Source organism: Psammomys obesus, unplaced genomic scaffold, assembly GCF_907164565.1.
Source record: "Psammomys obesus unplaced genomic scaffold, mPsaObe1.curated_primary_1811, whole genome shotgun sequence".
Taxonomy (NCBI): Eukaryota; Metazoa; Chordata; class Mammalia; order Rodentia; family Muridae; genus Psammomys; species Psammomys obesus.
Genome location: NW_026587216.1, coordinates 47248791 through 47272217, shown reverse-complemented (window position 1 = coordinate 47272217; position 23427 = coordinate 47248791). Strand labels below are relative to the sequence as shown.

The following is a 23427-nucleotide window of genomic DNA, read 5'->3' as shown; positions in this document are numbered from 1 at the left end:
ACCATTAGGGTAGATACTACCCTAAATACAGGGAAAGGAATAATTAGACATAATGCTTATCTTATAGGAGCTACTTCAATATAAATTCATGCACATGAACCTTTGAAGAGAAGGCAATCAAGACATATTTTTTTGTGTCAAGAAAATTTCTTTTTCATTCCTTACAGAAATAAAATTATGATGATGATGATTATTGTCATTATTGTTTGCAGGGGAGGATACCCAAATCATCAACATATTATGCAAAGGAATCCTTATAAATGAAATTTTAACATAATTTAGCCCAATTTTGAACTTGCACTCTATGTTTGCCATTGTTTGTGGAAAGCAGTTGGTCAGGAACCTGACATTTAAAACTGAACTGAAATCTTGTAGACTCGTGATTTTTGAAAATATTTATATATATTTGACGGTTTTTCCAAATGGTTTTCTGTCATTATTGGCTCCATTTAATTAGAGTCGAGTGATGGAAATTAAATCAAAGGAGTTTTGCCCTGATTAAAATTATTTCTAAGGGGAACAAAAGAGAACAAATGTTCACTATTGCTTTCTTATTAGCTTGAGGATAGTAATTAAGAACTGCTTTGTTTTATAAGTTCTGAAATTATATTTCTAATGGTAAAATGTTATGGTACAACGTAAATTTCCTTCAATGAAAGGTTGGCTATCATCAGGTTAATGGAATTGTATGTACTGACTGAACAGAATGAATTTATATGTACATGAATGCCTTTTTCTCTCTCTCTATATATATATGTATACAGTTTTACCACCTTCTGTGTATATATACATATATGTATATGCATATATGTATGTGTACTTACACATAAAAGGTAGTAAGTAAAAGCACGACAGTAGAAACTTACAAATATCTATAAAAGTAGAGCAAGGGCTGTCTCTGACATGGACTCTGTTGACTCTGTTGTTCACTCTTTGATCACTCTCCCCCAGCAAGTTATTGCCAGGCAAATCCTGATGAAACTTGATAGGCTAGGGTCATATGGTTGAGGAGGAGGACTCCCCATTTCAATGGACTAGGGGAATGGGGTGGTGGGGAAGAGCGAGGGAGATTGGGACCAGGAGGAGATGAGGGAGCAGGCTACAATTGGGATATAAAGTGAACAAATTTTTTTTAATTTAATATTTTTTATTTTAATTTTTATTAATTACACTTTATTCACTTTGTATCCCCCCTTAAACCTTTTCCTCCTCCCCTCCCAATCTCACCTTCCCTCCCCCTTCTTCATGCATGCCCCTCCCCAAGTCCACTGATAGGGGAGGTCTTCCCCTGGTTCCTTCTGATCCTAGTCTATCAGATCTCATCAGGAGTGGCTCCATTGTCTTCCTCTGTAGCCTGGAAAGGCTGCTCCCCCCTCAGGGGGAGGTGATCAAAGATCAGGCCAATCAGTTCATGTCAGAGGCAGTCCCTGTTCCCATTACTATGGAACTTACTTGGATACTGAACTGCCATGAGCTACATCTGTGCAGGGGTTCTAGGTTATCTCCATGCATGGTACTTGGTTGAAGTATGAGTCTCAGGAAAGACACTGGCACTCAGATTTTTTAGTTCTTTTCCTCTCCTTGTGGAGCTCCTGTCTTCTCCAGATCTTACTATTTTCTACTTTCATAAAATTCCATGTACTCTGCCCAACAGTTGGCCATAAGTCTCAGCATCTGCTTTGATAGACTGCAGGGCAGAGCCTTTCGGAGGCCCTCTGTGGCAGGCTCCTAACTAATAAATAAAATTTTAAAATATATGTATTTATATTTAAAACTACGTGTGGGTCCAGAATGACATTTTAAGTATACATGCACTTAAATGTTCCCCAGCAGTCTACTATGATTGAAGGCTTGTCTAGCTATGACATAATTAATTGTGTTGGGAGGTGGTAGAGCCTTTTGGAGTGGGTCTTTATGGATGATTCTTTTCAGTGATTTGGCTATAAGGTAATATGTATGCCATTCACTGGGTTCTTTTTTCTTCTTTTTTAATTTATTTTTATTTATTACACTTTATTCACATTCTATCCCAGCTGTAGCCCTCTCCGTCATCCCCTCCCAATCCAACCCTCCCTCCCTCTCCTCCTCCTATGCCCATCCCCAGTCCACTGATAGATGAGGTCCTCCTCCCCTTCCATCTGATCCTAGCCTATCAGGTCTCACCAGGACTGGCTGCATTATCTTCCTCTGTGGTCTAGTAAGGCTGCCTCCTCTTCAGGCGTAGGGAATTATGATAGTAATAGTAAATAGGGCTGTATTAACATTCCTATCTTTGCTTCTGTTAGATATTTGATTGACTCCTACTGTCACTCATGGCAGAGTATATTCTCCAAATATGACTTCACCAGTAGCCAAACAAATGTGATATGTGACCTTTGGTTAGAACTTACTAACTGTGGCCTAAATGTACCCTTTTCTCATTATAAAGTCAGATAGCTCAGATATTTATTATACTAAAAGAAGCTAATATTAGAGCAGTAAAGGCAAAATCATTTTCTATTTCTTCTACACGTGTGGATGTGCTAATTCCTACAATAATTTTAGAGTCACATATACTTTAATTAGGTATTTATATTTTGCAAGAAAGTTCTACAATAAAAATGTAGAAGTGGTTACTTCTACATTTTACATTTTACATTTTACATCTACATTCTACATTTTACATGTCTACATAAAAATGTAGAAAGAAGTGGTTGCTTCGGCAGAACATATACCAAAATTGGAATGAGGTAGAGATTAGCATGGCCCCTGCGCAAGAATGACATACAAATTCATAAAGCATTCCATATTTTTTTAAAAGCAGCCAGGGAAAAAGACCAAGTAACATATAAAGTAGACCTATCAGAATCTCACCAAACTTCTCAACAACTACTACAAAAGTCAGAAGTGCCTGGGCAGATGTCATGCAGACTAAGAGGCACCACAGATGCCAAGCCAGACTACTATACCCAACAAAGCTTTCAGTCAACATAGATAGAGAAAACAAAATATTCCATGACAAAACAAAAACAGAAACAATATCTACACAGCAAGCCAGCCAACATCAACATCAACATCAACAGGCTCAACTCTACAATAAGCAGACACAGACTAAAAGAATGGTTGCAGTATATACTTGCTTATAAGTAGATACTAGACCTGAAAGATAGGATAAACATACTAAAATCTGTACACCCTAGGCCACAGAGGAGGACATTGTAGCCAGCCCTGAAGACACCTGATAAGCTAGGATCAGATGGAAGGGGAGAAGGACCTCCCCCATCAGTGGACTTGCAGAGGGCAAGAAGGAGATGAGGGAGGGAGGGTGGGGTTGGGAGGGAATGAGGAAGGGGGCTACAGCTGGGATACAAAGTAAATAAACTGTGATTAATATAAAAAGTAATAAAAAAGGAAAGAAGAAAAAAAAAGGAGATGAACAAGAAAGAGGACCTGAGGGTAAAATGATCAATCCTCACTTAGAAAGACAAATGGGATAGATATTGCAAGTAGGAGAAAACAAGAAACAGGACAAGAACCTACCGCAGAGGGCCTCTGAAAGACTCTACCTAGCAGTGTATCCGAGCAGACACTGAGACTCATAACCAAACTTTGGGCAGAGTGGCAGGAATCATATGAAAGAAGAGGGAGTTAGTATGACCTGGAGAGGACAGCAGCTTCACAAGGACCAAATATATTTGGGCACAGGGATCTTTTCTGAGACTGATTCTCCAACCAAGGACCATGTTTAGATATAACTTAGAACCCCTGCTCAGACATAGCCCATCGCAGCTCAGCATCCAAGTGGGTACCCTAGTAAGGGAAACAGAGACTGTCTCTGACATGAACGCAGTATTGAGTTCTTTGATCTTCCTCCCTGAGGGAGGAGTAGCCATGCTAGGCCACAGAGGGGGACATTACAGCCAGTCCTGGTGAGATCTGATAAGCTAGGGTCAGTTAGAAGGAGAAGAGGACCTCCCCTATCAGTGGACTTAGGGGCAGGGAGGAGATGAGGGAGGGAGGGTGCAACTGGGAGGGAAAGAAGGAGGGGACTACAGCTGGGATAAAAAGTAAATAAACTGTAATTAATATAAAAAATAAAAATTAAAAAAAAGAAATGCTCAACATCCCTAGTTATCAAGGAGATGCAATCAAAACTACCCTGAAATTTCACCTTACACCCATCAGAAAGGCTAAGATCAAAAACTCAAGGGACAACACATGCTGGAGAGGATGTGGAGAAAGGGGAACCCTCCTCCATTGCTGATGAGAATGTAAACTTGTACAACCACTTTAGAAATCAATTTGGCACTTTCTCAGACAATTAGAAATAATCCTCATGATCCAGCTAAACCACTTGAGCATATATCCAAGAGATGCTCAAGAATACAACAAGGACTTTTGCTCAACCCTATTTGTAGAAGCATTATTTGTAATAGCCAGAATCTGAAAACAACCCAGATGTCCCTCAACGGAGGAATGGATACAGAAATTGTAGTATATTACATAGTGGAATACTGCTCAGCAATTAAAAACAAGGAAATCATGAAATTTGCAGGGAAATAGTGGTATCTAGAAAAGATCATCCTGAGTGAGGCATCCCAGATGCAGAAAGACACACACAGTATATACTCACTTATAAGTGGACCTATAAGATAGGATAAACATACTAAAATCTTTACACCTAAAGAAGCTAAACAAGAAGGAGAACCCTGGTTAAGATGGTCAATCTTCACTCAGAAAGGGAAAAGGAATGGATATTGTCGAAGAGGGAGAAAACAGGGAACAAGACAGGAGCCAACCACAGAGGGCCCTGAAAGACTCTACCCAGCAGGGTAGCAAAGCAGATGCTGTGACTCATATCCTAACTTTGGGGAGAGTGCATGGAATCTTATAAAATAAATAGGAGATAGAAAGATCTGGAGGGGACAGGAGCTCCACAAGGGGAGCAACAGAAGCAACAATTCTGGGCCCAGGAGCCTTTTCTGAGACCAAACCATTCATTGAGATAACGTAGAACCCCTGCACAGATGTAGTCCATGGCAGCTCAGTGTCCAAGTGGGTTCCCTAGCAAAGGGAATAGGGCATGTCCATGAACTCAGTGGCTGGCTCTTTGATCACCTCCCCATGAGGTGTGTGGCATCCTTACCAAGCCACAGAGAAAGACAATGCAGCCAGTCCTGATGAGGGTCAGATGGAAGGAGAGGAGGACCTCCCCTATTTGTGGACTTGGGGAGGAGCATGGGAGGAGAATTAAGAAGGCGGGTATGATTCGGATTGAATGAGAGAGGCTGCTATAGCAAGGATACAAAGTGAATAAACTGAATAAATTAATAAATGAATAAATAAATAAAATTAGAAAGAAACATTTATTCTGATTGTATAGCATATTAATACTTTACCATAGTTCTTAATAAAATACCAACTCATACGTGATTTTATAACACAAAATTTTAACTTGTATTTTTTAGTTCTTTAAAAATTTATAAATCTCTGTTTTTTTCATCTACCTTTATCCAAATTCCTTGGAATTTTTAAGACATGTAGTTCTAACAGCTCCGACGTTTCCCTCTCAAAGTGTCCTCTCATTACATACACAAATTTCGTAGTTCCCTTTGTTTATCCACCTTATGAAAAAAGCCTAGCTTGGTGTCTGCTTCTCTCCACTTGCTTTGTTTGTGAGTGTGTCTCTATGTCTGCTGTGATTTATTCTTCCCACACGCAGCCCATTGTCCCCAGACTGCTGACTTTCAATCTGCCATAGAGGCTCCTTTTTCTAGTGCAATTCTGGACAGGTGTTTGTGCCTTCTGGTCTTTTTATATGTCCATTAGTTCTTTTGAGCTGCATTATTTAAGAAAGTTTCCTGAATTTACCTTTATCCATACAGCTTCTTAAAGATTTGTTTCTATGAGCAAAAAAATACATATATAAAAAGAAACAATATTATGACTTAAGTGAATCAAGTATAGAAATATTTCTAAGTAATCATGGATTTAAGCATTCTGTCTTATATTATTTACTATATATTACTATAATTAAAGATTACCTATAATAACTGTCTCAAAATTACTGAAGATAAGGGATGGAGATGGCAGTCAATGTACCACATGCATTAGGTGTTGATCTGTGGTCCTTCAAACTATAGGCAGATTGCATGATGCTGTTTCATGTTGGTCTGCAGAACTAGAGAGAAAGTATTGCCAATCAGACTGGAGAGTTTCTGCAGTGTACTGGTTTGTAAGGCTGTCATGCACAGCAGGATAGGTGTGTTCAATACATTTTTGACTTGATTTATTTTTTAATTCTATCATAATTTGAGAATCATTTATAATAAAATGTTTTAAATAGTTCCACAATGAAAAAAGCATTCATAGAAAGTCAATGAATAACCTGAAATTAAAGTTGAGGCTTTTAGTTCTATTACCAATCAAAGAGCAGAACGTTCTAACTGGGACTAAATTTAACCAAAGAAATGCAAGACTTAGGTATTAAAAGCAACAAACCAGTTTTGAGATCTATCTTTCAATATCTAAGTAAATAGAAATTCACCAAATAATTATACTTTAAAGGACTTAATATAGTAATATCTAAGTTAATGTACATATCAAACAAAATCACTAGTGAAAGCACCAGATATCTTTTTACACAAACTGATGAACTGGTTCTAAAATTCATGTGGAAATTTAGAGCATTCAGAAAACTTCAAATATATTGGAAAACAGGCAATAAAAAGGGGCCCAAATATATCGATTTCAGAAATTATTACAAATATCCATGGCATCAAAGCAGTGTACTCTCAGTTTAACGACAGCTATGTTGCTCACTATAATAAGATAAAGGCCATAAGTAATAACTGAATGATTTATTTTTAGATTATATTTTTAATACAGTCCAATGGTCAGAAGAATTCTTCATGGCATGTGGCTTGGTCAACTGCATTCATACAACAAATAATGTTTGTACAATTGATTGCCCAAAATGTATCAAAGACTAAATAGAGGAAGTAAAACTGTTAAATTATTAAATTACCAATTAATTTTCATTGACAATAGGTTAAGTCTGTCTTTGTCACTTATAAGTGACAAACAATTGGATAATTTGCACTATGTAGAAATTAAAATATTTTGACTATTAATAAAAAATAAAAGACTAAAAACAGTGGTCCACAGCATCCTTTAGAACTCAAAGATGTGTCATGCCCTTCATGTTGTTCCCTGTGGCTGCGGCTTGCTCAGCTGTTGAAGCTCCCAGAATTGCCAACAATGTGAAAGACTGGCTTTGGGACATCTAATACTTTACCACTTGGTGGAGTGATTTCTGGGAAAACAAGATTGTCATTTTGAGACTCTACTATGGGGATTTGTCTGGCCATGTGAACTTGACCTAACAGAACCTTAGCCAGATGTGCAGACACGTAAACAAACTGAGCCATTGTGTTGTGTCCAGACTTTCCAGAAACAAATCATGTAATCTATGACTACCACAAAAATTGAAATTGAAGGGTGATTAAATATGATTCAAATGCAAATCTCATCTTCACTGCACAGTTCCCTAACCTCCTGAAGAATTTTAATTTAAAACATGGCTGCTCTGGCAAAAGATCACATCCAAAGACCTTCTAGCTCTGTCTGATCACGCTAGAATACAAACACACCTTTAATCCAGGAGACAAAGGCAAGCAGATCTGAATTCAAGGCCAGCCTGGTAGAGAGCAAGCTTCAGGTAAAGAAAAGCTTAGGTCCATTATGGCACATGCCTTTAATCCCAAACAATGAAGGTAAAGATAGTTTGTAGAAGGAAACACCCATATTTTAAAAAGATGCCTAATTGAGTGGCAGATATTGTGATGAATATCAGAAAGATTTGACAGAATAGGATATGACCAACTCTCAAGAGAAGAGAGTAAAAAGGGAAGCTGCTTAATGGGCAATGGAGAGAGAGAGAGGAGAGAGAGAAAGAGAGAGAGAGAGAAGGCAGTTTTACCAGGAAAGTTTTTTTAGGTTGATTAAATTATCACTTATTCTGATTTATTCAATTTGTATCCCAGATATGGCCCCCTCCCTCATCTCTTCTCAATCCTGCCCTCCCTTCCTCTTCTCCCCCTCTGCCCCTCCCATAGTCCACTGATAGGAGAAGTCCTCCTCCTCTTCTATTTGACCCTAGCATATCAGTCTCATCAGGACTGGCTGCATTGTCTTCCTCTGTGGTCTAACAAGGCTGCACCCCCTAGGTGGAGGTGATCAGAGAGCCTGCCACTGAGTTCATGCCAGAGAAAACTCCTATTCCCATTATTAGGGAACCCACTTGGAGACTGAGTCTATGGGCTACATCTGAGCCAGGGTTTTAGGTCCTGTCTATGAATTGTCCTTGGTTAGAAGTTTTACAGAGAGAAGTTGAATGAGAGAACAAGCTAAACACAGGAGAAGACAGAATGAGCCAGAGAATGAGAAGAATCCAGAAGAATAGAAAAGACTGCTGGAGTTAGTTTGAGGCCAAGCAGAGCAATTCAGAGGCCAGAAGAAAAGCCAGATTAAATAAGTCAGCTGTGAAAAAAGTTTGAGTCAGAACCATGGAGTTGAAGCCAGCCCAGAGCTCAGTAAGAACAAGAAAGGGTAAGCTCATTAAGCAGTAAGTCAGAGGCTTAAAACATTTTAGACCTAGGTCAGATTTTATCAAAGCTTAGAAGCTTCCAGGACTAGGCCTAGGTTAGCAGAAGGAGGCAGTAAGCCTCAAAGACAAAAATTGAAATGGGAACATAAAAGTTTCTTTTACATTAATCTGTTGTAAAATTTAGCTAACGTGTTACTTCTCGCTATGAAACCCCACACATAGCTTCTGAAGTTTCTGTAGTGTCTTTACCCTAAGAAATAAAATTTACACCAAGACAAAAAAAGCAGGGATGAATAAAAATGTTAAGTTCTTAAAATTTTTTGTTCATCTAGGCTCATATAATAAACCTCTCTTCGCCAGAGAGGCTGAGTAACTGAATACAGTTTTTTACTGACAAATTAATAACCCTCACATGTATACATACTTACAAAATAAATAAGCAAACATTTTTGAATAACGAGTGTGCCCAATTGCGCAAGGAATTCTAATAAAAAAGACTTGTGTGTTTAAATCTGTTATATATGTATTCAAAATGAATAAATAACAAATTGTTTTTATGTAATATTCATAAATATGCAACCAATTTAATTGTAACTAAATGAAACTATTCCTCAAGCTAAATGGTTTGTGTCCCAATAGCCCATCATCACTAAAAAATATAGTAAATTAGAAATGCTTCTGAAACAGGTACTTACACAACAGCACGATGCTAACTAGCATTTTGATGCTAGCTTTCAGAATACCAGGACCTCCTATGAACTGTTGCTTGCTTCAGAGTCTTGCTTCAGTAGAAAGCACCAGGTGAAATTTTACCAGCCCCTGAAAAGACTGATTTTCAAAACACTAAATCCAGTTTCCTATTAAACTTTTGCAGTAAGTCAAAAAGGAAACTCCATAGTCACAGATTATGAAATCTATTTCATAGATTATATGAAAAATATCAATTTTTAAATTTTCTTTTACTATTTTCCCTCTGTTACAAACTTGGATAGGAAGGATCAGATTTAAATATTGTAATCCTTGTAATTTGTCTTAACATAATTTTTATTAACATTATTCTTATCCAGATACCTCAAGAGAGGGATGCTTTAATTAGAAAGTCCTTTCGTGAAGAAGGATCCCTCGACATCTATGAATATTGCATTCATTCTTGCCTCCATTTTACTAAAGTGTTTCCCAAAAGCTTCTCCCTTTGTTTCATTTTTCTCTATGTAAACTTTCACTCATTTTCCTACCAGTGATTCAGCTCCAATAGAACGGGCTCTGTGCAAGGGGTCTAGGTCCTCTCCTTGCACGGTCCTCCTTGGTGCATCAGTCTCTGCAGAACCCCTTGGGCTCAGAGCCTTTAGCTTTGTTGGTCTCCTGGTGGGGTTCCTGTCCCCTCCATGTCCCTCTATCCCCACCTCCTTGTTCTTCTACAAGACTCCCTGCACTCTGCCTAAAGTTTGGGTATGTGCCTCAGCATTGGTTTCAATCTCCCTTTGGGTAGAGCCTTTCAGAGGATCTCTATGGTAGGTGAGTATATACCACGTATGTCTTTCTGGGTCTGGGATACATCATTCAGGATGTTCTTTTCTAGTTCTATATATTTGCCTGCAAATTCCATGATTTCCTTGTTTTTAATAGCTGAGTAGTGTTCCATTGTGTAACTGTACCATAATTTCTGTATTCATTCTTTGGTTGAGGGGCATCTAAGTTGTTTCCAGATTCTGGCTATTACAAACAAAGCTGCTGTAAACATGGTTGACTAAATGTCCTTGTTGCACAGTGTAGTATCTTTCAGGTATATACCCAGAAGTGGTATGGCTGGATCATGAGGTAGCACTATTCCCAGTTTTCTGAGAAAGCTCTAGATTGATTTCCAAAGTTGTTTTACAAGTTTGTACTTCCACCAGCAATGGAAAGCTGTTTCCCTTTCTCCACATCCTCTCCAAAGTGTACTGTCCCTTGCTTTTTTGATCTTAGCCATCATGATGGGTGTAAGACGGGTAGAAAAAGACTGTTGGATCAATGGAATCTAAGACCCAGAAATAAACACACACACCTACGATCACCTGATTTTTGACAAAGATGTCAAAACCATGCAATGGAAAAAGATAACATCTTGAACAAAAGATGCTGGTCTAACTGGATGTCCATGTAGAAAATTGCAATTAGACCCATTTATATATAAATGGGTCTATCTATCTATCTATCTATCTATCTATCTATCTATCTATCTATCTATCTTTATCACCCTGCACAAAACAGAAACTCACCTAAACAGAGATTATATACAGAAGTTTCTGTCACTGGCAAAGCCAGAAGAACAAGGAATATTTTCTTGAGATCAGTGAAATTACCATCATCCCCAAGTTGACCATATTTAATTTGGAGTGTGCTGCTTATAATTTCAATGCCTAGTGTGACAGTCATGTCCTAATTAGACCATGTACAGTGGCTACTGATGTTCTATGAATTATAATGGATATTACTATGAAACAGCTTTATCATATTGATGTGAATTATTACAGAAGAAATTAACACATAACCACATGATAATATTTTATTATCATATCTGGCTTATTTAAGTAGAGACTTGCTCCCTCTTTTCTTCCTCTATCCCATTTGCCTTTCTGAAAGAGGACGGAGCATCTTACCCAGGGTCCTCCTTCTTGCTTGGCTTCTTCAGGAGTATAGATTTTATTTGTTTATATTATATTATATATCTATTATCTACTTATAAGTGAGTATATAGCATGTGTGTCTTTCTGCTTCTGGGATAGCTCACTCAGGATGATCTTTTCTAGTTCCCACCATTTGTCTACAAATTTCATGATTTCCTTGTTTTTAATTGCCGTGTAGTATTCCATTGTGTAAATGTACCACGATTTCTGTATCCATTCCTCAGTTGAGAGACATCTGGATTATTTCCAGATTCTGGCTATTACAAATAAAGCTTCTATGAACATGGTTGAGCAAATGTCTTTGTTTTATACTTGAGTATCTTTTGGATATATGCCTAGGAGTGGTATAGCTGGATCTTGAGGTAGCACTATTCCTAATTGTCTGAGAAAGTGCCAGATTGATTTCCAAAGTGGTTGTACAAGTTTACATTCTCACCAGCAATGGAGAAGGGTTCTCCTTTCTTCACATTCTCTCCAGCAGAAGCCTAGCACAGACAAATGTCCTTGTTGTGTACTTGAGTCTCTTTTGGGTGTAGCCCTTGACAGCTCAGTCTTCAAGTGGGTTCCTTAGTAAAGGGAGCAGGGATTGTCTCTGACATGAACTCAGTGGCTGGCTCTCTGATTGCCTCCTCCTGGGGGCAGAGCTGCCTTGCAGGCCACAAAGGAAGACAATGCAGCCAGTCCTGATGAGACCTGATAGGCTAGGGACAGATGGAAGGGGGGGACCTCCCCTATCAGTGAACTGGGGTAGGGGAGAAGAGGGAAGGAGGATAGGATTGGGAGGGGAGGGTAGAGGGGTCTACAGCAGGAATATAAAGTGTAAAATAAAAATGTAGGGACTTCCAAACCAAAGATCATTGCATTTGTGTTTTAAATTTCTGAGAGTTTTCTACAGCTATTCCTTTCATAGACACACCCTTCTCTAAATATAGGTTTTGAAATTTAAAGTCTTATATGTAAATGTTTTTATTTCCTCAGAGGATAGCTGCGTACAAGCTGTGCGAATACATGGGTTGGGCTGAGCCCCGAGCATTTCTTTCTCTATTCCAGGGATCCCTAGGCCTAGGCCTGGAAACTTCTAGCTTTGTACAATCTATCTTCTTTAACCCAAACCTTGAGGTCTTCAGCTGCCAGCCTCCATCTGCTGACCTAGGCTTAAAATGTTTAAGCCCCTGAGACTCATGGCTGAATAAACTTCCCTTCTCTAGCTCCTTCTGAACTCTAGGTGGCTCATTTAACTTAGCTGCTCCAGCCAAAAACACCTCTCCAAACTGAATGATTCAAACTTGCTTCTCTCAGCTTCTGACAGAATTGCTCTGCTTGCCCTCAAACTAACTCTGGCAATAATGTCTACTAGCTCCTTCTCATTCTCTGGCTCATTCGGTTTTCTTCTGTGTCTAGCTTGTTCTCTCTCCATCCTATCTCTGTAAAACTGGACAGTTTTACACAACACAATACAACACAACATAACACAACACAATACCTCTTCTTCTCTCAGTAAAACCCTCTCTCCTTTCTCCCAGTGCTACTCTTAAGTAGCTTCTCTTTCCTGTGGTGTTCTCCTCAAAGTTGAGTGTTTCCTACCTCTGACTCATTCTGCCAAATCTTTCTCTGATTCATCACTTTGCCCTTCACATAGAAGTTGCTTTCAAACTTGGGTGCTCCCTTCTGCACAGTAACCTTATCGTCACCATCAGGGTTTAAAGGTGTATGCTATGGGCATGTCAGTATTTCAGCCAGATTACACAGATGTAGAAGGTCTTTGGATATAATCCTTTGCCAGAGGAGCCATGTTACTGGGTTAAAATTGCCCTGCACTTACACATGGGTTATATTCCCCTTTACAATCTAACTACTTATATTGCAAACATATGATTCAAGGATAATACCGGCAATATATATATATATATATATATATATATATATATATATATATACACAGACACAAGCTTCAGCTTCTATAGAGAATTACAGACATTTTTAAGGATGTGTTTATGTTATAGCCTAATAAGACACCAGAAAAAAAATACCTAGAAAATGTCAGTACCTTCTAATTTTCCCACCTTTTCATTTTAGTTTCAAGATATTTGTCTTGGCACCAGCATCATATCACCGTTGTTAGCACCATGAAGCATGGATGTGAATACTTGGAAAGAGTTTCCCAATATTTTATTAATCAGATGTATTGTGTGAATACACTTGTTAAGGGCATGTTTCAAGTTGTATTTTTACCATTGCTTGTATCGCATCCAGTATAATTACAGCTTTCTTAGGCGTGGAAAAAAAAGAGAGTTTACACAGAGAAAGTAGTGGCTTTGCATCGGATTTCATACTGGACACATCTTCCTAACTGCTTTTAATGTGAGCTAAGCAATACCTGTTTCATCTGTCCAAAATCTGAACATGTATGTCCGCATGTCTACTGATTTACTTTACTCCTTTCTTTACCCTAAGCAATCAGTCACAGATTACCTAACTAATACATTTTTTTCTTCAGTTATTTCAGTACATATATTATTTAGTGGCTGATCATGTACAGCCCAGAATGCAAACCATTTTAATCTTAGACATTCATCCAAAACTAATATTGGCTTAAAATGCATTAAAATTACTTTCTTATGGTTCTTGAAGAGTAACAATTAGGGAAGTTAATAAATACTTAAGCTATAGAAAAATGCAGAGAATATGAGCAATTGATGGTTTTGAAGTGGTACAAAACATACAGTTGCCTCTAAATATCAGTTTGCATAGTTTCTGCTCATGTAGGAAGTGATCTCAAAGCACTTTAATGACATTATCCATTCACAACGTGATGCAAGCAATCATGAAATGGGAAAAGATACCACACACTTTCTATATCTGAAAGAATATGCTTTTTTAATATCTTTATTTTTTTATATTAATTACAGTTTATTCACTTTGTATCCCAGCTTTAGCCCCCTCCCTCATTCACTCCCAATCACACCCTCCATCTCTCATCTCCTCCCATGCCCCTCCCCAAGTCCACTGATAGGGGAGGTCCTCCTCCCCTTCCATCTGACCCTAGCTTATCAGGTCTCATCAGGACTGGCTGGCTACATTGTCCTTCTCTGTGGCCTAACAAAGCTGATGCTTTTTAAGACCTCGAAGTGATTTTGAATTGGTATTAGAGTACTAACAGGTACTCTATTGAGGTACCCTGTTAGTATTCAGGTACAAAATTGAGCTTCAAGAATAATGTAGGATGACAGGTTGTGGTGACAAGTGGAATAGGACCAGTTCTGTAAAATTCAATTAGCCCCTTCAAAATATTTCCTCAGCTTGCCTGCTATCTGTCTAGAGTGACTGTTAATGAAATTATTGATATACATGTCTTGCTATATGATACAGGAAAGTGGAAAATTTGGGGAGAGTAGATAAAGATTAAAGGTTTTCCTAATCCTAATTTTCTCTTAATAGTCTGTATCTATTAATTATTATATGTTAACTTGTTCTCTTTCTATTAAACTCTAATAGTTACCAGAGAAGATGTGTTACTATCGAATGTGGTTTAAAAAGGAAAGGGTAATGATGTAATTATATGTTAATTAAAATAAAAATGTTAGAAACTAAATAAAAAGAGAATGAATCAAACATGCATCTGTTATTCCTTTTGTCTGGCTGTGAGTAACTGAGTGTTGCACTGATGTTATTGTGATACTCTGGGCTAGAAGGAATTTGCTAGAGTTACTCCATGTTTAACTGATGCCTTAGATCTGTATTTGGTTTCAATTTATTTCAGTGATCGGTGATGATGGACTTTATATCCTACTGAAGGGCCGGGCTCGACCTCGTGTGAAGGAGCTAAGAAGTCTGTGTAATAATAATGGCTCAGTCATCCCTGCAATTCCCAAGGAAGGCACAGCTTTTGATGCAGAATTAAAAACCTCCACAATGTCGGAGCTATACCTGCCTTCGCAGGAACTTATAGTAAGAGGCTTTAGTTCTTATAAACACAGATAAAAATATTACAAAATTTTTATTTCTTAGATTTGTGGGTGCCAAAATCTTCAGGCATTTAAATTGGCCAAATAATATATCCTTAAAATATGAATGCTAGTCCTGCTGTGGAACTTAATGCTTTATTGAAATTTTTAATGAAGAAGCCTTCTGCAGCATATCACACACTTGCAGTGGTTACGTAGCATGTTTGATACCATGGCAAGATAGGCATTGCTGATTCAAAGAAGTATATTAACTTGGGGTGAAGAAGTTGGAGCAAATGACTTGAGTGGGGACAGACAAGGTAAGTAACGTGCCTTCAAATCAAAGCCAAAAACGTGTTTTTATTATGTTTTTCTTTATTATTATTTTATTTATTACAATTCATTCACATTGTACCTTGGCTGTAGACTCCTTTCTTATCCCTTCCTGGTCCAGCCCTCCGCACCCCCATGTTCTTTTCCTAGTCCACGGGAGGTCCTCCTCTACTATCTGACCCAAGCCTATCAGGTCTCATCAGGACTGTCTGGATCCTCTTGCTCTGTGGCCTAGTTAGGCTACCTTGACAGGAGGAGGTGATCAGAGAGCAGGCAACTGAATTCACGCCTGTGACTGTCCCTTCTCTTCTTATTAGAGAATCCACATGGAGACTGAGCTGCCTATGGGCTACATCTGAGCAGAGGATTTAGGTCCTCTCCATGCACGGTCCTTGGTTGATTCATCAGTCTCTGCAGGACTGCCTGAGCCCAGATATTTTGTCTCTGTTGGTCACCCTGTGGAGCTGCTGTCCCTTCCAGGTCTTTCTATCTCCCTTTTCTTCCATAAGATTCCTTGCAATCTGCTCAAAGTTTGGCTATGAGTCTCAGCATCTGCTTTGATACCCTGGTGGGTAGTCTTTCAGAGGTCTCCTATGGAAGGCTCCTGTCCTGTTCCCTGTCTTCTCCTATTTCTGATATCTATCCTGTTTGCCCTTCACAATGAGGATTAAGCCTCTTCCTTAGGCTCCTCCTTGTTTTTAGCTTATTTAGAACTAAAAATTTTAGTATGGTTATCCTATATTATAGGGCTAATATCTGCTTATAAGTGAGTGCATATTCCATGTGTGTCTTTCTTTTTTAGGGTTACCTCACTCAGGATTATCTTTTCCAGCTCCATCCATTTGCCTGAAGATTTCATGATTTACTTGTTTTTAATTGCTGAGTGGCTTTCCATTGTGTAAATGTACCACATTTTTTTTTACATTTTTTTAAAATTTATTTTTAATTATGCTTTATTCACATTGTATCCCACCTGTAGCCCTCTTCTCTCATCCCCTTCCAGTCTTTTCTTTCTTTCTTTCTCTTTCTTTCTTTCTTTCTTTCTTTCTTTCTTTCTTTCTTTCTTTCTTTCTTTCTTTCTTTCTTTCTTTCTTTCCTTCCTTCCTTCCTTCTTTCTCTCTCTCTTTCTTTCTTTTTTATTAGCTACATTTTATTAACTCTGTATTCCAGCAATATCCTGCTTTCTTATTCCCTCCCAAACCCTCCCTCCCTCCCTCATCTCCTCCCTGCCCCTTTCCAAGTCCACTGATTGGGGAGAACCTCCTCCCCTTTCATCTGACCCTGTTTTATCAGGTATCTTCAGGACTGGCTGCAAAATCCTCCTCTGTGGCCTAGCACAACTCTCCTCCCTTGGGGGGTTGGGGAGGTCAAAGAGCCTGCCACTGAGTTCCTGTCAGAAATGGTCCCTTTTCCCCTTACTATGGTAAACCAATTGCTTACTGAGCTACTACAGGCTTCATCTGAGCAGAGGTTCTAGGTTATATCCATACATGGTCCTTGGTGGAGTTTCAGTCTCAGAGAAGACCCCTTCACCCAGATATATTTGGTCCTTGTAGAGCTCCTATCCTTCCCACGTCATACAAACTCCCCATTCTTTCATATGGTTCCCTGCACTCTGCCGAAGGATTGGTTATGAGTCTTAATATCTGCTTTGATACACTGCTAGGAGAGTTTTTCAGGGGCCCTTTGTGGTAGGCTCCTGCCCTGTTACTTGTTTTCGCCTATGTCAAATGCACCTACCATTTGTCTTTCTAAGTGAGGACTGATCATCTTACCCTGGGTCTTCTTTCTTGTTTATCTTCTTTAGGTGTATAGATTTCATTATGTTGATCATATCTTATAGGAATATGTGAATGAGTATATACCATGTGTGTCTTTCTCCTTCTGGGATACCTCACTCAGAATGATCTTTCCTAGATCCCACCATTTGCCTGAGAATTTCATGATTTTTTCGTTTTTGATTGCTGAGTAGTATTCCATTGTGCAAAAATACCACAAGTTCTGTACCCATTCCTCCATTGAGGGACATCTGGGTTGTTTTCCAGGTTCTGGCTATCACAAATAAAGTTGCTACAAACATGGTTGAGCAAATATCCTTGTTGTGTACTTGAGCAAATTTTGGGTATATGCCTAGGAGTGATATAGCTGGATCTTGGGGAAGCACTATTCCTAATTGTCAAAGAAAGCACCAGATTGGAGGAGGGCTCCCCTTTCTCCACAACCTCTCCAGCATGTGTTGTCACTTGAGTTATTCATCTTGGCCATTCTGATGGGTGTCAGGTGAAATCTCAGTGTCATTTGATTTGCATCTCCCTGATGGCTAAGGGTGTTAAGCATCTCCTTAAGTTTCTCTGCCATTCTGTATTTCTCTACAGAGAATTCTCTGTACCAAGAGAATTAGCTCCGTATCCCATTTTTTTTTTAATTGAATTACTTGATTTGTTGCTTTTAATTTCTTTAGTTCTTTATATATTCTGGATATCAGCCCTCTGTCAGATATAGGGTTGGTGAAGATCCTTTCTCAGTCCGTAGGCTGTTGTTTTGTTCTGATAACAGTGTCTTTTGCTTTACAGAAGCTTTTCAGTTTCATGAGGTCCCATGTATTGATTGTTGTTCTTAGAGCATGTGATGTTGGTGTTCTTTTCAGGAAGTTGTCTCCTGTGCCAACGAGTTCTAGGCTGTTCCCCACTTTTTCTTCTAACCGATTTAGAATATCTTGTTTTATGTTGAGGTCTTTGATCCACTTGGTCTTTAGTTTTGTGCAGGGTGATAAATATGAATCTATTTTCATTTTTCTGTATGTAGACATCCAGTTGGACCAGCACCATTTGTTGAAGATGCTGTCTTTTTTCTATTGAATGATTTTGGCTTCTTTGTCAAAAAAAAAATGAGTATTCATAGGTGTGTGGGTTTATTTCTGGGTCTTCTATGTGGTTCCATTGATCCTCCTTTCTGTTTCTATGCCAATACCATGGAGTTTTTATTACTATTGCTCTGTAGTACAGCTTGAGTTCGGGGATGGAGATACCTCCAGGAGATCTGTTGTTGTACAGGATCGTTTTGGAGATGCTGGGTTTTTTGTTTCTCCATATGAAGCTGAGAATTTTTCTTTCAAGGTCTATAAAGAACTAAGTTGGTATTTTGATGGGAATTGCATTGAATCTGTAGATTGCTTTTGGCAGGATGGCCATTTTTACAATGTTAATCCTACCAATCAATGAGCATGAGAGATCTTTCCATCTTCTGATATCTTCTTCAATTTCTTTCTTCAGAGACTTAAAGATTTTTCCAAACAGGTCTTTCACTTGCTTGGTTAGAGTCACCCCTTGGTATTTTATGTTATTAGTGGCTATTGTGAAGGGTGTTGTTTCCCTGATTTCTTTCTCAGCTCTTTTGTCTTTGGTATACAGGAGGGCTTCTGATTTTTTTGAGTTGATTTTGTATCCTGCCACTTTGCTGAAGGTGTTTATCAGCTGAAGGAGTTCTCTGGTTGAATTTTTGGGGTTTCTCATGTATACTATCATATCATCTGCGAATAGTGACACTTTGACTTCTTCCTTTCCAATTTGTATCCCCTTGATCTCCTTTAGTTGTCTTATTGTCTTATTGCTTTAGCAATACTGTGTTCATTTTATTTGTCACTACCAACATGTAAGACTATCAATGAAAGAGTTGTATACTGACCATTTGAACCCTTCTTTCATCAACAACAAATATATTTTAATTTTGACTATATGTCAAATATTTACCTGGCACTTAAAAGGACAATAACAAGGAAATATCCTTTCTTATGGCATTTTCTTTATATTGCTGAAAAACAGAAAATTTTGTGTTGAGGAAAAGGCATGTTTGGAGACACATGAACCATCCAGGCTGAGATGAAGGACCCTTCTTCCGTAGTAATGCAACTAGGAATGCAACTGTCTTGCAGACTCCCTTAGACTCTTGACATAGTTCTCACTGGTGTCTGTGTGTTAATGAATAGTGATGAAGTCTGCCTGCATCTTGATGCTTTTCACAGCTGAAAAAATGGAACACATTTGGATCACTGAAATTTATTCCTAAGGCTGAAATGGATGGAACTCTGCATTCAGTTGTGACAGAGGATGACTGCGAAATCCTTAAGATTCCTACAAAGGAGTATGAGAAGTTAAAATCAGTATGTGTTGCACTTCTATTTTACTTTTGAAATTTGACTTGATCATAGAGAACATAAATTGTGGTTTACTTGAGGAGCAGCATTCAGAAACTCCTTTCAGTATGTGGCATGAAAATACTTTTTATGAATTTCAAATTAATTAATTCATTCATTCAGCAAATACATAGCTTATATGTTGATAGCTTCTACTGTGATTGGGGGCATAGAATGACTGGATAGGTCACACAACTATTACTTTCAAGATCTCAACAGTCTGTACCAGTCTCCCTGCAGAATCTGTGCTGGTCACTTTCTGTCAACTTGAAACAGACCTGTTGGAAGAGGGAATCTTAGTTGAAGAATTGCCTCCATCACATGGATCCGTGGCTATTTCTGAGGGGCATATCCTCAACTGCTAATTAATGTATGAGGACCCACTTCACCGGGGGCCCCATTCCTGGGCAGGTGGCCTGGGCAATAGCCAAGTCAGCTGGAATAGCAAGCCAGTATTCAGTGTTGTTTGTTGTTGTTGTTCCTGCCTCCAGGTTCCTGCCCTGAGTTGCCCTGGCTTCTCTAGATGATGGGCTGTATCTTATAAGCCGAAATAAGTGATCCCTTCCTCAAGTTGCTTTGGGTTATTTTATTTCATCACAACAACAGAAAAGCAAACTAAGAAGGCTTGGTGTAATAATTCAGAGTCACACAGATTTTCAAATTCAGGGCTGAGTGAAAAGACATTTAAACTTAATTCTGAGCATTCAACTCTGCTGTTTAAGGCAATCTGTTCATGTAAATTTGTTTTCCCTGGTCTAAATCAAAACTGCCCACCCCCACTTCATTTAGAGGTTAGAGGAAGTTTACCTAAAGGATGGGGTTGGGAGGTCACCATAGTCTTTTTGACAGTTCTAATGCAGGCCCAGGGCCGTCATGGTATTTGCAGGTCCAGTGCTCATGCTGGAAGGTGAAGATGTATCTCTCTTCTTACTTTGTGATGATCTCAGAGAAATGTGACTTTTCCAGAATTCAGCATTTTCCTAAATACCAGATACCAATATGTTTGAATTTCAGAGTGGTTCTCTTAAAAATATTTTTCTTGTTTTGTTTTTTCCCTTATGAGAAATAATCACATGAACACATACATAAACACAGACACACACACGTCATTTGAGACTTGTTTAGAACAGCTTTAGAATGTGTTCATTTTTATGGAAATGTAAAACATTATGGAACAATTGAGAATATTGGTGAACAAATCTGAAGATTAGAAACTCAGTATAGCTATTTGTCATAGTGAAAACCAAATGCTACTCAAAATTATCTTTTATTGAGTAATAGCCACATAGCCATTATTTTCTTTTTTCTGCCATTTTTCTTTTTGTTATTTTTTGTTAATTTTTAAATTATATCATTTTGAAATATGATAATGGAATTCTTTTTCAGGAAAAAGAAAGACAGGAAAATCTGCTAAAATTGAAATTAATCCACAAGTGTCCTTTTTATGAACACTGGCCTACTTTGTACATATGTGATCTAGTTTCACTTTGTAAACGGAAGCATTTTCCTCCAGGTCAAGGTAAGTTTAATTCAATTTTAGACTTGTTTCTTCATGTAAAGTTATATTATTGGATATGTAATTCTTTTTAGTTTCAATATTTTAAATAATACAAATGATATATCTTCATATAGGCGTCCTCTTACTGAATTCTTAACTATGAATTGGATATTTAAAATACTTCCATCTTTAATTAAAAAGTAAGCATGTTTTGCTTCAAGAGAAGCTTGAGTCCAGGCCCACATTTTGTATCTCCCTCCAATCTCCAGCTCTCCACACTTCTATTCCTGCATACTGAGAATTACATTAAGGGCCAAACTGCAAAGGGTGAGGTTAGAGAGTCACTCTAGTCAGTGCTTCCTCACTCTACGTATAATTTGAGTTTCCCCCTCAAATGTGTAATTCCAACATGTGGCATTACGTTGGAATTCCTTGTTTATAATTTTGGAGATTTAATTTGTGCAGTTTCTAGAGGAGGTGAAGTCCCAGTCAGAGCAAGAGCAAGGATGATGTTCTGGTTTGATTAGCCACATCTGGAGGGCTTCCCTGAGCTTCCTGGAGTATGTGTACACGAAAGCATAGAGAGCATTGAGTCCCTTTACATCAATTATTATCCCGGGAGAGCCAAGCAAACAGGAGGGGACAGGAAGGATGAAGTACAAAAGTGTGGATGAGATGTTCTCTCTTTTTTTATATTACTTTATGTACTTTGCATCCTGAGAGTGGCCCGTCCCCTTCCTCTTTTCCCCCAGAAATGGGGAGCCCCCTCCCCCTTATTAACCTTCCCCAGCATACCAAGTCACTTCAGGACTGGCCATATCTTCATTCCCTGAGGCCATGCAAGGCAGCCCTGCCAGGGGGAAGTGATCTAAAAGTAGGCAAGGGAGTCCATGTTGAAATACCCCCCCCATCTACTCTCCAGGTGCCTCATATGAAGATCATGCTGCCCATTGGCTACATGTGTGCCTAGGTCCAGATCATGCATGCTCCTTAGCTGATGTCTCATTCTCTGAAAGCTCCCATGGGACTGGGTTAGTGGTCTCTGCTGGTCTTCCTGTGAGGTTCCCGTCCCCTCCAGGTCCTTCCATCTTTCCCCCAACACTTCTGCAGGACCCCCAGAGTTCCACCCCATGCTTCACTGCCAGTCCCAATATCTGTCATGATCTGCTGTTGGCTGGTGCCTCCCAGAAGACATTCAAGTTAGGCTTCTGTCTGCAAGCATAGCAGTGTGTCCTTATTAGTGTCAGGGGCTGGCTGTCTATCATAGGGTGAGTCTCAGGTTGGGCCAATTATTGTTCGGACTTTCCCTCTATCTTTGTTACCTGATTATCCTTGCACTTCTTGTACACATGGTAACTTTTGGATCACAGGTACTTTGTAGGGGGGTTGTTGATTCCCTCTCACCCACTAGTCCTGCCTAGCTAAGAGGTGGTCACTTCAGTCTCCATGCCCCCCCCTCTAGTGTCACACCCCTATCCTCTGAGGAGCCTACCCTATATCAGCCATCCAGCTTGACCAAGAGATGTCCCTCCCCAGTTTCCATTCTTGTTCCCAGCCCTCTCACCTTGCACCCCGGTCTTCCCACATTTGATCCTCACCCTGGTTCTCCTCCCCATTCCATCTCCTGTCCAGTTCCCTCTCTTCATCCACTTCTGCTGTCTATTCTATTTCCCCTTCTGAGTAACATCTCAGCCCCCTCCCTAGCATCTGCCTTGTTACCTAGCTTCTTTGCATCTGTAAAACTCAGGTGACAACACATGTTGAGAGGATATGAAGAAGGGGAACACTCCTCCACTGCTGGTGGGAAAGTAAACTTGTACAGCCTCTCTGGAAATCAGAGAGAAAAAAATTGGGAATAGTTCTGTCTCAAGACCCAGCTATACCACTCCTGGGGCATATACTCAAAATATGCTCAACCATACAACAAGGACATTTGCTCACCTATGTTCAAAGCAGCTTTATTTGTAATAGCCAGAAACTGGAAACAACCTGGATGCCCTTCACCCAAAGAATGGATCCAGAAATTGTAGTACATTTACACAGTGGATTACACAGTGGAATACTACTCAGCTATTAAAAACAAAGATATTGTGAAATTTACAGGAAAATGGATGGAACTAGAAAAGATCAACATAAGAGAGGAAACCCAGACGCAGAAAAACAAACATGGTATGTTCTCACTTACAAGTGGATATTAGAGGATACTT

The 23427-nt window shown here is 39.0% G+C and overlaps 1 protein-coding gene and 1 pseudogene across 1 annotated transcript in view; both read left to right on the top strand.

The window, feature by feature from the left end:
- Positions 1-23427, top strand: part of Cnbd1 (cyclic nucleotide binding domain containing 1) — a 411690-nt gene that overhangs the window by 254273 nt on the left and 133990 nt on the right. Inside the window, 3 exon segments of the mRNA XM_055603581.1 lie at positions 15014-15201; positions 19552-19689; positions 21109-21241. Coding sequence (XP_055459556.1) covers positions 15014-15201; positions 19552-19689; positions 21109-21241 — 459 coding nt within the window.
- Positions 2693-2793, top strand: LOC129673780 (U6 spliceosomal RNA; annotated as a pseudogene).